At 39.7% G+C, this 15,584-nt stretch overlaps 1 protein-coding gene across 1 annotated transcript in view; it reads left to right on the forward strand.

The window, feature by feature from the left end:
- Positions 1–279: 279 nt before the first annotated feature.
- The window catches only part of LOC127651046 (3-oxo-5-alpha-steroid 4-dehydrogenase 1-like), a 15,472-nt gene continuing 167 nt past the window's right edge, over positions 280–15,584 (forward strand). The window contains exons 1-5 of the mRNA XM_052136750.1: positions 280–651; positions 780–946; positions 9,809–9,910; positions 11,542–11,692; positions 13,135–15,584. The exon at positions 13,135–15,584 is cut by the window's right edge and continues 167 nt beyond it. Coding sequence (XP_051992710.1) covers positions 341–651; positions 780–946; positions 9,809–9,910; positions 11,542–11,692; positions 13,135–13,201 — 798 coding nt within the window. The 5' untranslated portion in view covers positions 280–340 and the 3' untranslated portion in view covers positions 13,202–15,584. The remainder of the gene's footprint in view (positions 652–779; positions 947–9,808; positions 9,911–11,541; positions 11,693–13,134) is intronic.

Raw genomic sequence — 15,584 nt, forward strand, 5'->3', positions numbered from 1 at the left:
GCATTTTAAGAAGTCTTTGTGTATGCTGTTTGAATTTCGATCAAAAAATATAAATGTGAGCCTTTTTTTTTTTTTTTTTGCTAGAATTATTTTGGAGGTAAAAGTTAAATATTAACAAAATATTCTCTTTTGATTCATTTATGTTGTAAAAAAAAACATAATAATAATTACATGCACTTAAGCACCGCCCATCGTCTTTTCTGATTGGCTGATACCGCTATAGTGGTGAGCGTTTTTCATTCATTTTGTTTCGTAATGCTTGCACTGCACACGTAGAAACGGTACATAAACACTTCACATAAATAGAGCATCGAGGATTTATTTTTTGTAAATTTCAACCATGGACGCTATTCTCAACGCATTATTTTCTTCCGAGGAGGAAGAACTGTACGTTTTGGATTGTTTATCATACTTAATGATGTCCATGGCTTCCGTAACTTTCCTGACTTTACTCTTTGTGAACGTGCCCTATGGCAGATATGCGTCCAGCAAGTATGGGTTTCCTGTTAATGTCAAATTCGCCTGGTTTGTTCAGGAACTGCCCGCTTTTCTTGTTCCTTTGAGTTTGGTGCTGTGGAGTTCCTGTGCAAAGATAACGCACCTGCCCAACCAACTCCTTCTGCTCATGTTCTTTTGCCATTACATGCAAAGGTAGGCTAAATACTTGAAATACAACAGACATAAATGAATGTCTATGAATGTATTGACATGAGGAGAGTATATGTGAAGTAGTGTGATCAGTCAACAGAACACATAAACATGTACATTATTTCTTCTAGGTCCCTCATTTACCCATTTTTAATTCGAGGAGGGAAATCAACACCATTCATCTCGTTTGCCCTGGCCTTTGTCTTCTGCATCTACAATGGCTACCTGCAGGCAAGATACCTGAGCCACTATGCAGAATACTCGTCTGATTGGGTTACACATCCCTGTTTCATAACAGGTATGTGCTAGTGGGTGTCTGAGTGATTAATAACATGATAGAAGAGTAATTTCCAAACTTTTCCTTAGTTTATATATACATATATATACACACACACAAACACAAAATCTGTATTTTAGGTTTGTTTATAATGAGAGCATAGGCAAAGGCCACAGTAGATTCAGTCCCCACTGGTGCTTTATTAAACACTTTATTTAACTTGGCAGTTACTAACAGATAGGGATCATGACACGAAGCATTACATTTTCCTTGATCTTTTGACATATACAGTAAGAGGTCATTGTTCTATGAAAACATACTGCAAGTTTCAGAACTCAAAACTTCCTTCTCACTGCAAAAAGAGCATTTGTTCAAACCAAGCGGCCAAAACGCCTCATTCTCTTCTAACTCCACATTGTGATGTCACACTGTGGTACACACTTGGCTCGTTTGAGATGAGCAAGTTCTATGTAGAACCAATCACCGGTGATCAGCGGCAGGTGCATGCCAGTTAGAAATCTGTCCAATTTGCTGTGATGTCTTGAAACGTATGTCAAAAAAATATCCAGCGAGAGTGACGCCGGTTTCACACTGCACGCGTTAGCAGAGCGTAAGCAGCGCAGGAGCAGTGCGTATGGTGAGCGGAAGCAGGACACGTGCGTTTTGCTTTCATACTGGCAGCGTTTGACGCGCGCGGCGTGTTTACAGACAAAGTAGGCTATGGGTAAGTTGGCATTGCTTTATTTCGTTTTCAAATACATTTATATTATATTATTATAATAATATTAATATAATATTATATAACTTTTGGTTCATCTTTGTTTTTGTTGACCGTGTAGTGCGAGTTGTTGATAGAAGGAAGGCAATTGCGCTGTATTTGCTATAAAGAAGACTACGGAAAAGACGCAGACTTTGGGTTCACTCCATGAACCGACGAAGGAGAGAATAAGGTGCATATTACCATCTTGTCACCGAACTCCGACTCGACCATGCCGGCTGTGACACCACGTGCTTTTGTTTATGATTGTCAGCATGATATCAGCATGGCATCCTTATGACAATATATATATATATATATATATAGTTATGTGTGTATACATTTATACATTAAATTAATCTAACTTAAACTAAACTGGCAGTATAAATTATTTAAACTTGTTTTTGAAGTTTGTTTTTGGACATTTGTTTTCTTTTTAAATTGATGAAGGTCATTTGATTGACTGTTTAAAACACAATAGATATCATCAATGCGCTTTTGGTAACTGCTGTGTATTTTTGCCATGATCAATGCATTGTCACTTTAATTCAGCGTAAGCCGCGTGGCAAAAATAGACAGGACGCCGAAACGATCGCGGCACTGCTGCTCCTGCTCTGCTCCTGCTACCTGCTGCCTGCGTGCGATGTGAATGCTCTAATCTGTTAACATGGGCGGCGAAAAAAATACGCTCTGCTAACGCGTGCAGTGTGAAACCGGCGTGAGGCTGCGCAGCTGCTTTTTCCAAGCTTCTCAAACTGCAAGAATGATGGGAAACGACTTGCTAACAACACAGCTTAATGCTCATTGGCTTAAACAACCATGATGTTTTGTTCTCTTCTAAAATATTGGATTTTTTTTTACTCTCATGTAGGGCTGCACAATTAATTGGAAAACTAATCGCGATTACGATTACGGCTGCCACGATTATGTAATCCGTTGAGCACTGAAACGTCAAATGGCCAATTAGAGCCGCTTCGATTAGTCCATGTTCTATCTGTAATGACAACTGATAATAATGCCCAAGTTTTAAACCATCTGAAATTAATGCCCAGATGTTTGCTTTATGTTCCACCTATGTTCGTGTGGCACACGAAAATTAATACTAAAGAAACAACTTCTGAAACTTGAAAAGAAGCTGTAAAACAAGGACGAAAAGCACTTAGTAATTATTTTGGATTCATTGCATGTTGCACCGCTACGCGAATGTAGATGTTAAATACACTGCAAATGAGCAACAAGACAAAACTAAAACAATCCCGTTGTAATCAAGGCACAGACGCGGTGTAAATAATTTATTATGCTGATTAGACAGCTTTGTTTGTAATGAGAGCATTCGTGAGAGTGCAGAACATTGTGTGGATCGTCACTGAGCTCGCGTCGAAATGCAGATCTCAAACAGTGTAAACCTGCAGTGAGTGACAGCAGTCACTGCACGATTTCTGTGTACAATTTACATAAAATTGAATAACAGTTTTGTTTTGTCATGTTAATGAGTAGGCAAATGTGAATTTGATTTGTACAAAATAGCAATAAAATAATGCACTGTTCTAAGTGTGTTTTAGAAGTGTAGCCAACATAAAGAATATGGCATGAATAGCATATGTCAGGAATCACCGTCATTGTTATTGCTCGCGTCTGCTCTAATAAAACCCATTTGCCACACAGCTGGTATTGGTACAGTAGATTTAACATTTTAACGCATCGCACAAACTCCGATCGCATTTTACTGTTTTTAATTTACAAAGTGCAACCATTGAGGCCAAAAATTATCTAACGATGATCTTACATGAACAAGATCACCATTGAAGATCTACCAAAGGATTTACTGAACACAGTAACTTGGTCGATTTAAATCAGCTGTTAATAAGTTTGAATATTGAATATGCCTTATTATTTACTGTACATGGACTGATAATTTAAGCAGTAATTTAGCAATAATTCAATTTATTCTATACCAAAGATATCAATTTACAATAATTTGTATTTGCCATACCTTAACAAACATTATTACAATATAAAATACAACACAATATAATGCTTAAAAGAAACTGGAGCACAGCTCATATCCACCATTGAAATCTGCTTCTCTGAAGAACCACATGTTTGCTTTTGTGACTTCACAGTAATTTAATATATTAATCGACATTAATAATCGCAATTACAATATCGAGGGCAATAATTAACAATTATGATTTTTGCTATAATCGTGCAGCCTACTCTCATGTTTTTACGGACAATATATCAATTATTTGTGAATATTCCCAACACTCTGACAGTTCCATCTATACATGGGATATGTGATCATAGGCAATGGCATAGTAGCCGCAGGGGACGTGGGTGACACATCCCCCGCAATCTTTAAAAAGGTGATTTTTGTCCGCTGCATTTTTCCAAGCTAAACCAGAGTCCAAATGGTAGATTTGTATTCAGTATTCTTTGTGTTTTGTTACTTTGGGCTGATTGTGTGATCATCCAGCCAATCACAGGTGAGTTTCATGAGACAAAATAACCCTTAATAGTCCGTCAGTCAGACAGTCTAATCAATGCGGCACCATTCACTTCTACAAAGTTGATTTCAACAATGCTCATTTATCCATGTTTTTTTTTATTGGCATTGATGTTGATCTAAATTAATAATCTAGAGATGAGGAACATACAAATGAGAGTTATTTATCATCATATTGTTCTTGATTGGCAGAAATACATGAAATGCACTACAGAAAAAAAATAAAAATAAGGATATTCCTTCTTTTAAGCACACTGTCACAGTTCCTCCTGACTCTCCCGAACACTAATCACCTGCACCTGAAACTCGTTCCCACATTCATCAGCCTCACAGTATAAGAGCTCCACTCTCCTGTCACTCTTGGTCTGGTCTCTCATAAGTCGATCATAGACTCACTTACCTGCTTCCTCTCCAAGACGTTTCATGGTCATCGTCCAGAGCTCCTTGCTCCTTCGTTCCAGCAACGTTCCACGTAATTCTCCTCTCCAGCGCTCCGGCGTGTTCAAGCTCCTCACTCCATTGCTCCATCGACAAGTTCCCGTGATCTCCTCTCCGAGCTCCTCGCTCATCACTCCTGCTACGTTCCACGTAGTTCCCCTCTCCAACGCTCCGGTGTGTTCAAGTTCCTCACTTCATCACCCCATCATCCAGTTCCCGTGATCTCCTCTCCATAGCACTGCGGTGTGCACTCAGGTTCACCAGCTTCCCTTTTCCCTCAATAAACTACACCTCCGGGTGTAACTTTACCTTCGAGTCTGTGTATCTGTTACAGAAGACCAGACCACACAATGTAATCTTGAACCCGGCAGGATCCGATCACTCCGCACCTCCATTAACCACCAGCGCTTCCGCAATTTCTTCTCCTGGTTATTCCGCGACTCCCGTTGCCAACCCAGCGCCCTACTCTGGAGTGGCGGAGTACTGTAGTGGTTTTCTAACCCCGTGGTTTTTCCTACTCCAGTATTTGCTACAGAAGGACTGACCCATAGCTATGGATTTACCAGCTGTGCAAATCCTCCTCCTCGAACAAGGAGATCATCCAGTTGAGGATCACGTGCGTGAGTTTCTCCATCTAGCGAATTTGGTGCACTATGAGGACAACTCTCTAGTATATTTCTTCAGAGCTGGTCTGAATAGTGCACTGAAGGAGCAGATGCCTCCAGCGGGTCCTCACTGGACGCTCTGCAACTTCGTGGAGATGGCACTAGAACTCAGCGGCTCACCTTTTACTGTGGGTGTGGAGGATGAGGACTTGGGATATCCTCCCACAGTGGACATTGGCAAGCCTTCCACGGCCCCTGTCGCCAAGCCTTCCACGGCCCCTGTCGCCAAGCCTCCCACGGCCCGTCTGCAAGCCTGCCATGCCCCCTGTCTGCAAGCCTTCCACGGCCCCGGTCGCCAAGCCTTCCACGGCCCCTGTCACCAAGGTAACTCCACGCCTAAATACATTTTGGGGGGGGCTAACCCTATCCTGTTCCCAGTGGCCGATTCACTGTTGCATCCAGCAGCGGCCACGGTCAACGAGCCAGAGCCTACGCCTGCCACGGTCAGCGAGCCAGTGTCTGCGGTCCCTACTGTCAGTGAGCCAGCGCCAGTAGCCTCGACTGTCAGCGAGCCAGCGCCTGTGGCCTCGACCGTCCCAGAGCCAGCGCCTGTGGCCTCGACCGTCCCAGAGCCAGCGCCTGTGGCCTCGACCGTCCCAGAGCCAGCGCCTGTAGCCTCGACCGTCCCAGAGCCAGCGCCTGTAGCCTCGACCATCTCCGTAACCACACTCCCTGCTGGCCGAAGGAAAAAGAGAAGGAAGAGGGCACCTTTTCCCCTGTCTCTGCAAAGGCTCACAACAACGGAGGTCGTCCCCCAGTCGCCCACGGCTCCGCCTTCCACGGCTCAGCCTCCGACCACCCCCAGAGTCCTCCATGGCTCTGCCATCTACGGCACCATCTCCAGAGTCTGCTACGGCTCCGTCTCCCGAGCCTTCCAGGGCTTCAACCTCCGCCTCCCTCGGCTCCGCCTCCCACGGCTCCAACAACTGAGCCTCCCACGGCTCCGCCCCCAGAGCCTTCCAGGGCTTCGCCTCCTGAGCCTCCCTCGGCTCCGTCTCCAGGGCCTTCTACGGTTCCGCCTCCTGAGCCTTCCATGACCCCACCTACCACGGCCCTGTCTCCGGAACCTTCTACGGCTCTGCCTCCTGAACCATCCATGGCCCTGCCACCTGAGTCTTCCACGGCTCCGCTCTCCTTGACTCCACCACCAAAAACTTCCATGGCTCAATAAACTACACCTCCGGGTTTAACTCTACCTTCGAGTCTGTGTATCTGTTACACACACACTGTAAGTAGTTTTAGAGTTTTATGTACATTGTACGCAGTTTCGATTTTATATCAATGCATGAGTTTTCATTAAGTTATGCTTTTTACATTGTTAGTGGGGTAATAGTTTGATCGATTGTTTTTGCTCATTTAAGCAAATTACTATATATGTGTTAAATATGTAAAGCTATTTTTAATATCAGCTACTGTTTTTTTTACCTCTATGTTGGTGTGCAGTCGACAAACTGCAGGAAAAAAGATAGATCTACTGTGTTCTTAGAACACTTTACTGAAGTCAATAGATGTCTTTTGATACAGTGCATCTGGAAAATATTCACAGCGCTTCACTTTTTCCACATTTTGTTATGTTACAGCCTTATTCCAAAATTGATTAAATTAATGATTTCCTTCAAAATTCTACAAACAATACCCCATAATGACAAAGTGAAAGAAGTTTGTTTAAAATCTTTGCAAATTTATTAAAGGTGGGGTATGTGATTTTCTTTTTTGACCATTTTTTCAAAATAACTTGAAATCCTATTCCTAACCCACTTACTGGCTGTAAATTAGAAGCACTGAAATGAAAATTAAGCAATTTAATCATCTGTGGAACGGGCAGGACTCGAAAAACTCCAGCCAATCATTTTCAAGACCATCTAGAATCATTGGACAGAAAATGTGTCAATCAAACGGTCGTACCATGCCCCCTCCCCCACCACCCTGGCGCTGCGTGTCCCGTTCGATGCGCATACTCAAAGCTCGTGACCCAGTAACAGGAAGCGATTGTATTTATGTATGGAGAATAGAGCTTTTATAGTGCTAGTGGGGTTGTTCCACATTTCTATGAATCCTGTTTTGAATAGAAGACCGCTGTACAGACGCCAGGGCTGGCGATGTTCTTTTTTTTTTTTTACAGTTATGAGAAAATCAGCTCTACACCTTTCAAGAGTGGTATGCGACCCCCTCCTCCTGCTGTGTCAACAATTTGCTCTGAAAAATTGTCTGACAGGTGAATGCACTGTTTGACTAGTGAGTCTAGAACACTGCTAGAACACTGCGCATCTGAGTTTTCGCTCGTGCATGATTGCGCGTCCATGTTTTTGGAATGGGTGGAGTCAGGGCCAGCGTTGGAGGAGAGAAGGTAGGACCTTAGAGTTGTGTATTTTCAAAATCTGCCGGCCGTTTTGCAAATCACATACCCCACCTTTAAAACTAAAAAATGAAATAAAGTATATTCTAAAGTATAAGTATATTCACAGCCTTTGTTGAAGCACCTTTGGCACCAATTACAGCCTAAAGTCTTGTTTGTGTATGATGCTACAAGCTTGGCACACCTATTTTTGGGCAGTTTCTCCCATTCATCTTTGCAGGACCTCTCAAGCTCCATCAGGTTGGATGGGGGAGCGTCAGTGCACAGCCATTTTCAGATCTCTCCAGAGATGTTCAATCAGGTTCAAGTCTGGGCTCTGGCTGGGCCACTCAAGGACACTCACAGAGTTGTCACGTAGCCACTCGTTTGTTATCTTGGCTGTGTGCTTAGGGTCGCTGTCCTGCTGGAAGATGAACCTTCACACCAGTATGAACTCCAGAGCGCTCTGGAGCAAGTTTTCATCAAGGATGTCTCGTACATTGCTGCATTCATCTTTCCCTCAATCCTGACTAGTCTCCCGGTTCCTGCCGCTGAAAAACATCCCCACCGCATGATGCTGCCACCACCATGCTTCACTGTAGGGATGGTATTGGTCTGGTGATGAGCGGTGCCTGGTTTCCTCCAGACATGATGCTTGCCATTCAGGCCAAAGAGATCAATCTTTGTTTCATCAGACCAGAGAATTTTGTTTCTCATGGTCTGAGAGTCCTTCAGGTGCCTTTTGGCAAACTCCAGGCGGGCTGTCATGTGCCTTTTACTGAGGAGTGGCTTCCGTCTGGCCACTCTACCGTACAGGCCTGATTGGTGGAGTGCTGCAGAGATGGTTGTTCTTCTGGAAGGTTCTCCTCTCTCCACAGAGAAACGCTGGAGCTCTGTCAGAGTGACCATCGGGTTCTTGGTCACCTCCCTGTCTAAGGCCCTTCTAACCCGATCTTTCAGTTTTGCCGGGCGGCCAGCTCTAGGAAGAGTCCTGGTGGTTCCAAACTTCTTCCATTTATGGATGATGGAGGCTACTGTGCTCATTGGGACCTTCATTGCTGCAGAAATGTTTCTGTACTTTCCGGATGCACTGTAAATGTCATGCTCAGCAGCTCAAAACTGTAGGGAAATGATAAATTTGATTTGTTCTTATAATGCTTAAAACCTTTACTAAAGTCTCTTTAGGTCTGTAGACACATTTTAAAGGATTAACATTTTCTTTTGATCATTGTTTCAGTGACTAACTCATTTCACACAAGACACTCATTTGTCATTACCTTCTGGCATCACCAGAAATGGTCACTGAATCATTAAATTAATCTGAAAGAATTTTGGTGAACGCAGTCAAAACACTCGAGCCACTTGGATACATTTAAATTCCACAATACACAAGCTCAGAGTAAAAAAATACAATTGTGCTCATGCACAGCTTTGGTAGCCCCATCCAGTACCAGTGAGATGGCAAGGAGAGAGCAGATCAGTCAAGAGCAGAGAGCCAATCATAACAGTGGCCGCTTACTGTTAAGTCTTAAAGGAGAGTAGCAACAAAACCAGCGTTGCTGAAAGAGGGTCAGAATGAGGGAGGAAAATGATTTTTTTTTTTTTTTTTTTGCAAAACAAATCACGAACATAAGTGAACATCAAAGAACATTAAATTAAAAAACAAATGCGTGTCATGATCCATTTAAATGAGAAAGTTAAGAATTAAGAAGACACAGGCTGAAAATACTCAAGTAACAAACTTTTAATCAGCATTTTACTAATTATTGTATTGTATTTGTACTTTTAATTGTTCATTTGTCACACCGTAGGACTATTTTAAGTTACTGAAATCAAAACACACTACAAAAATCTTAAAAGAAATTATGTCTATTTGCAGAACCTTAGATGTACACTGTCCCTTATACATTAATCTAAATTTTAACCTAAAATCTTGATTTTGTTGTGCAGAGAGAGAGAGAGAGAGAGAGAGAAAAGTAGGAAGTGGATGTGTAGAGAGATCATATCATATGAGATCATAAATACCCTGAACTCTTGGTGACCTCTTGTGAACATTAGCTGCTATTCATTAGTTACCAGTCACATTTCCTCATGGTGAATTATACAGGCCTCTGCTGTAGTTCTTATGTCAGGTCATGACTATTGGTTTTGAAATGCTGTTTGATGGATTTCTTTCTTCCAGGGTCTTGTATGTGGTTCCTGGGATGGACCATTAACATTCACTCTGACCATATACTCAGGAACCTCCGTAAGCCTGGAGAGACCGGCTATAAAATACCTAGAGGTAACAAAAAAAAATGAATATCATAGATTATCAACACCATCTAGGAATTGTGAGATTTAATGTTTTTTCAAAATGTTATACTGAAATTTTCTGAAATGTTGGTGCTCAGCTTCTGATCGGTGGTTTCAGGCAGAGACAGTACAAGGGGAAGTAATTGCCACTCTCAATTTAAAGATTTGCCTGTTGGAAAGAAGGTCCTGCCATTCAATTAAAAGAGCCTTTCACCTTATAGACCGCAACAGTCTGGTTCCTGAAGTAAAAATCCCATTCATTTTTTCCATAAGGGAATAGATTTTTAATGATAATTAATAAAGCTTGAAAAACAAACCTACTGTGAGCTCAGATGTTGTTCGTTGATTGGAATCTCAATACTTTTATGAATATGTGATCTTGTCGTTCAAACACAAACGTTTTTAGTTACCGATGCCACGTTCACTATTCAAAGTAAACCAGGATTAATTTAATCCAAGAGTGAAAGTGTCCAATAGCCAATCCAATAGGTCGGTTACTGAGATTAAGTGAGTAGCATTAGCTGGTCATGTGATCCTAACATGACTGACCCTCTCCATGTAGAATAAAACAGCTTTTATGACGTTACTGATATAACTAGAATCTTCATCTCATGTGATTTGGTATGATATTATAAACATGTTTCAAAATTACAATTAATGTATTTAGAAATAAAAAATATATAATGAGGAAAAAATGACTGAGTGCCCCTGTAATAGGATTGTAGTTCATTCCCTCATGTAAGATGTTAAGTACAGTACACTGTTTTGTACCTTTTGTCGTTTTGTCTGATTTTCAAATCCGTTTGTAACATTGTAATTCACCTCAGAGCTGGCCGATTTGGTTCCTGGATCATAATTCTGAAGTGTTCGTTCACCCAAAAATGAAAATTCTCTCAAAATGTACTCATCCTCATGCCATGCCCAGCCTGTTAAGCCTGTTTTGAGCTAAATAGGCTAAATTTATGATATACATTTTTATAAAATTAAAGGTGCCCTACATGTGAAACAACATGCTCAGATCAAAATGGTGTGCAATGCTGGGGTGTCCTCTTCATTGAAGGTTTGAACTATGGTGCTTCACCATGAAGAGTCAGTGTTTCCCTCTAGCTTTGACTGAAAAAATAAAAATAGATGCCCTTTATGATCATGACTCATTGCCTCAGCAACTTGTCAGGAGTGACCCTTCTACAGAGATCCTAATAGTCAGTGACATCAGCTTCTGTCTCTCTTTATAAACAGACAGACAGTGCTAAATGTAAAAGCAGTTATCTGCTATTCTTGTAGTATACATATTCCAAAGCTGTCTGAAATCAAGACTTCACTGGATAGTCTAAAACAAATGATAACACTTTATCAAAGTCATTTAACATCAAGATGCAGGTTTTTCATTTCCAAACATATGAGATGTTGTATTATGAAGACACGATTTTGAGACATGCTATTAAACCAGACAACTCGCTGCTCAGATGGTTTCACTCTTAATAAAACCCATGTGATTTAACAGCAAGCACTGCACAATCTGATTAACTTGAAATTCTCTTCTTGCTTTCTAAAACAGATGAATTTATGATGTGATGACTTCCATTCAAGTGGCTCTTCGTGACTGTTTTCTTTTTATAGGAGGCATGTTTGAATATGTATCAGGAGCAAACTTCTTGGGTGAGATTGTAGAATGGGCTGGATTTGCTCTGGCTGGTCACTCAGTGCACAGTGCAGCTTTTGCCGTCTTCACAGTTGTTGTGCTGTCCAGTAGAGCAGTTGCTCACCACAAGTAAGAGATTACAATATGAATTAAGTGCAATGATCACAATACTTGAGGGTTATTCCGTGTCATCTCAACCAGAGGTCCTCGGCTCGTTTTTCATTTTGTTTTGTAGATTAACATTTCTGAACTTGCTGCACTTACTGAAGAGTAAGTAGACTTTTTTTTAACCATATAAAGCCTTAAAGGAAAAGTTCACCCAAAAATGTAAATTCTTTATTTACTCACCCACATGCCATAACAGATGTGTATGACTTTCTTCTGCAGAACACAAACAAAGATTATTTTAGAAGAATATCTAATCTCTGTAGGTCCATTCAATGCAAGTGAATGGGTGCCAACATTTTGAAGCTCCAAAATCCACATAAGGGCAACATAGAACTACTCCAGACGACTCGATATATTATGAAGCAATTTGATGGGTGTGAGTGAGAAACAGATCAATATTTAAGCCTTTTTTCCATCACTTTAGTTTTTTCTTCTGTTTTTGGTGATTCACATTCTTCATGCATATCGCCCCCTACTGGGCATGTAGGAGAATTTATGAAAAAATATGACTTAAATATTGATCCGTTTCTCAACCACTTCTATCATATCATGTCTGAACACATGGATTTAATCCCTGGAGTCTTTTGGATTACTTTTACCTTTTATGTGGATTTTGGAGCTTAAAGAGTTTGGCATCCATTCACTTGCATTATATGGGCCTACAGAGCTGAGATATTGCTCTAAAAATCTTAATTTGTGTCATACACATCTGGGATGCAAGATGAGTGAGTAAATCAGGAGATATTTAGCATTTTTGGGTGGACTATCCCTTTAAATACGACGATACCAAATGAAAAGCATATTCTGGATTTTGGATTCACATGATTGGCATAAATTCAACTGATTTTAGTAATAGACCTACCTATCTCTGCGTAAAAATTATAATGATGCCACCATCCTTTTAAATAAGTTTTTTATTTTTCTCCAAAATCATATATGAAAATTGCCATTTTGACCCCCTCTACAAAGTAATTTATTACTCCGTAAATATTGATTAATGGAATTTAATATTATCACTATATTTCTTTAAAATATAGTGATAATATATTTATCACCATTGTGTCCTTGAGCAAGGCACTTAACTCCAGGTTGCTCCGGGGATTGTCCCTGTAATAAGTGCACTGTAAGTCGCTTTGGATAAAAGCGTCTGCCAAATGCATAAATGTAAATGTAAATTGTAAAATTATTATGAAAATCGAAAAATGTATCCAAGGAAGTCTCTGAAATTTGGTTGATTTGACACAAATGTCCCTTATATTAGTTTCATTTTCAATTCTCCGGGTTTTTTTATGCAGTTTTTGAGTAAATCAGAACTGATGACTGGTTAATGACAACTCTACTTTGTTTAAGGTGGCCTAGATAAAACCGTGGTTTGTGGTTTAATGTGCTATTTCATTTTACAGGTGGTATCTGGCGAAATTTGAAGACTATCCAAAATCAAGGAAAGTTTTAATTCCATTTGTGTTCTGATGCTGTGGTGAGCCCAATCACAACCCTTCCATAGAAACAACACTTTTTGCCATTTTAGGATATTACCTATAAACAGTGTTCTTAGTGTGGAATGTTTTAAGGGAAGTACTGTCATAATGTATAGAGACGGGGAACAAAGACGAGCATCACATAAACTCCATTTTACAAGACGAATCATTGTACTGCATTTTACACCACACACATTAATGTTTTAACTTAAAAAGCATAACTAGAAGAGATATAGGTTAATGAAGGCGCTCGCGTGCACGCGTGCGTGTGTGAGCAGTGTTTCTCAACTGGTCTATTCGGACTGGGTCACGGACAGCAGGGAAAGACCAATGCCATGGTTCCCTCATTGAAGATATTTCGGCTGCCGCCCAAGTGATCAACTATTTAGGACTGCCGAGGCAGATGTAATGATAATCTCGCAAACAGCTAAAGACTTCTCATCTGCACTTTCGCATGAGTATAACGATCTCGCTAATGATCTGCTCTTCTCTCTGGCGCGCGCGTTCAACAACTGGCCTTGCCTCGATATTGCGGAGCGCAGACATCAATTAAATTTACAAATTAAATTCTAGTGAGACTTTTCTAGTTTAAAGTGTTACGGAGATTGTCAATTCGAACCTCTCAAACAGTAGCAGCCCTGACATGCCAAACAGCACTGAGGAGGAAAAGAGCAACACTGTGCTCTGCACCAAAAAATAAATAAATAAAAAATTACACACCATCACCTTTACAAATTTGTTTCAGGATTTTACATAAGTAAAAGTACAAGTTATATTTTGACAAAATGTTTCAGTTTCATATGAAATAATCTAAAGGTAGAATCTATTAGACCTAATTTTATATCAACAGTGGCAGTTGTAGTTAAAGTTTCAAGATGTGTTTCAGCTGGAATTTCTTTTTCATAAATGCATTAATTTATTATTATTATTATTACTATTATTTAAGACTAGCACACTGACATAACCATGATAATGAGGAGCCTTTACTTCTGTGTAATATATGTAATATTAGGTAACAAACAGGATAATAATGGGCTCATATAAGTAAATATGCTCTTCAATTTTTAAAGGGGGGAGAGAAAACTTCCTGTAGATTTTGACATCATCAACAAAAATAATGTAACTTGATGCATGTCCTTGTACTGGAAATCCATGAACAAAACTATGCAACATAAAAGGAAATGCAACCCAGGATGCATTAAATACAGGTTATGTTTAATCTATGGCTGGTCAACACTTTGATTTCCTGAAGCAAAACCAGTTGAGAAGCACTGAGTTAAAGTTACAGACAGGAGCAGTCTGGCCTTGTCGCGCACCTACAGTATATGTCAACTGTTAATAATCACAGGACATTACTTTAAAAGCTCACACAACTGATGTTATTTTTCATTTAGTAGTTAATTTAACATGTAAACTAACATGCTTTAGTTATATAACATGTTATAGTTACATGCTATTTTTATCATGTTTATAATTCGGTTTATTATTATAATTCTGTTAGTTTTCTTATTCTATTTATTTTATTTTCAAAAGGGAGACTTGTTTTTACACTTCAATAAAATAAATGATTTCAAGTTTCAATTATAATAAAGTGTTTGCTCAAAAATAAATAAATAAATAAATAAACCCTTCTGTTCTCACTATTAATAGTAATTGTGTAATAACGTATACTGTGAAACCGTGATATTTTCTGAGACTGTTATCATACCGTGAAAATGTCATACCGTTGCAACCCTAGCTGGCTCATATCGCAACCATGTACTGCAGGTGTGTTGACATCAGCACAACCATTTATGATCCTTATACACAGATTTGATCCTAAATGTTCTGCCCAAATTTTCCCTTCTGTCATCTTTAATTAAAAAAAAAAAATTATAATAATTATAATCCTGTTCACATGTGGTTTTAAGTAAATTACTTGTTTTAAATGTTATCTGGTTCTGATTAAAAAATGCACAACTAAAATTGTAAGAAGTAACCTAATGTTTTAGATAAACCCCCCATGTAATTTATATGTATATAATTTACTATGTAATGCATAAAACATTTACTGTAATTTTGTCTTATCACACGACACAACGCAGAACTTCTGAAGTTTTCAAAGAACTTTCAGGCAGCAGATGGTATAGGGTCAGCACAGGAACCTGTCAAAATAAAAGAGAATAAAGAACTGCATACCATGCCTTAAAAGGACAGCTGCATTTATTTATGTGTAAAATGCCTGAGTCAGATTTGTGTATACAGTATAAATCTCTGTAAGATACATATGTTACAACAGGCCTTTCGAATAACTTGCTAATTCAACACTACAGTGTTGCATTCCATTTTGATATCTTGCTTTTCTTCAGTGGATATAAAACAAAATTATAATTTCA

This window comes from Xyrauchen texanus, chromosome 10 (genome assembly GCF_025860055.1).
Source record: "Xyrauchen texanus isolate HMW12.3.18 chromosome 10, RBS_HiC_50CHRs, whole genome shotgun sequence".
Taxonomy (NCBI): Eukaryota; Metazoa; Chordata; class Actinopteri; order Cypriniformes; family Catostomidae; genus Xyrauchen; species Xyrauchen texanus.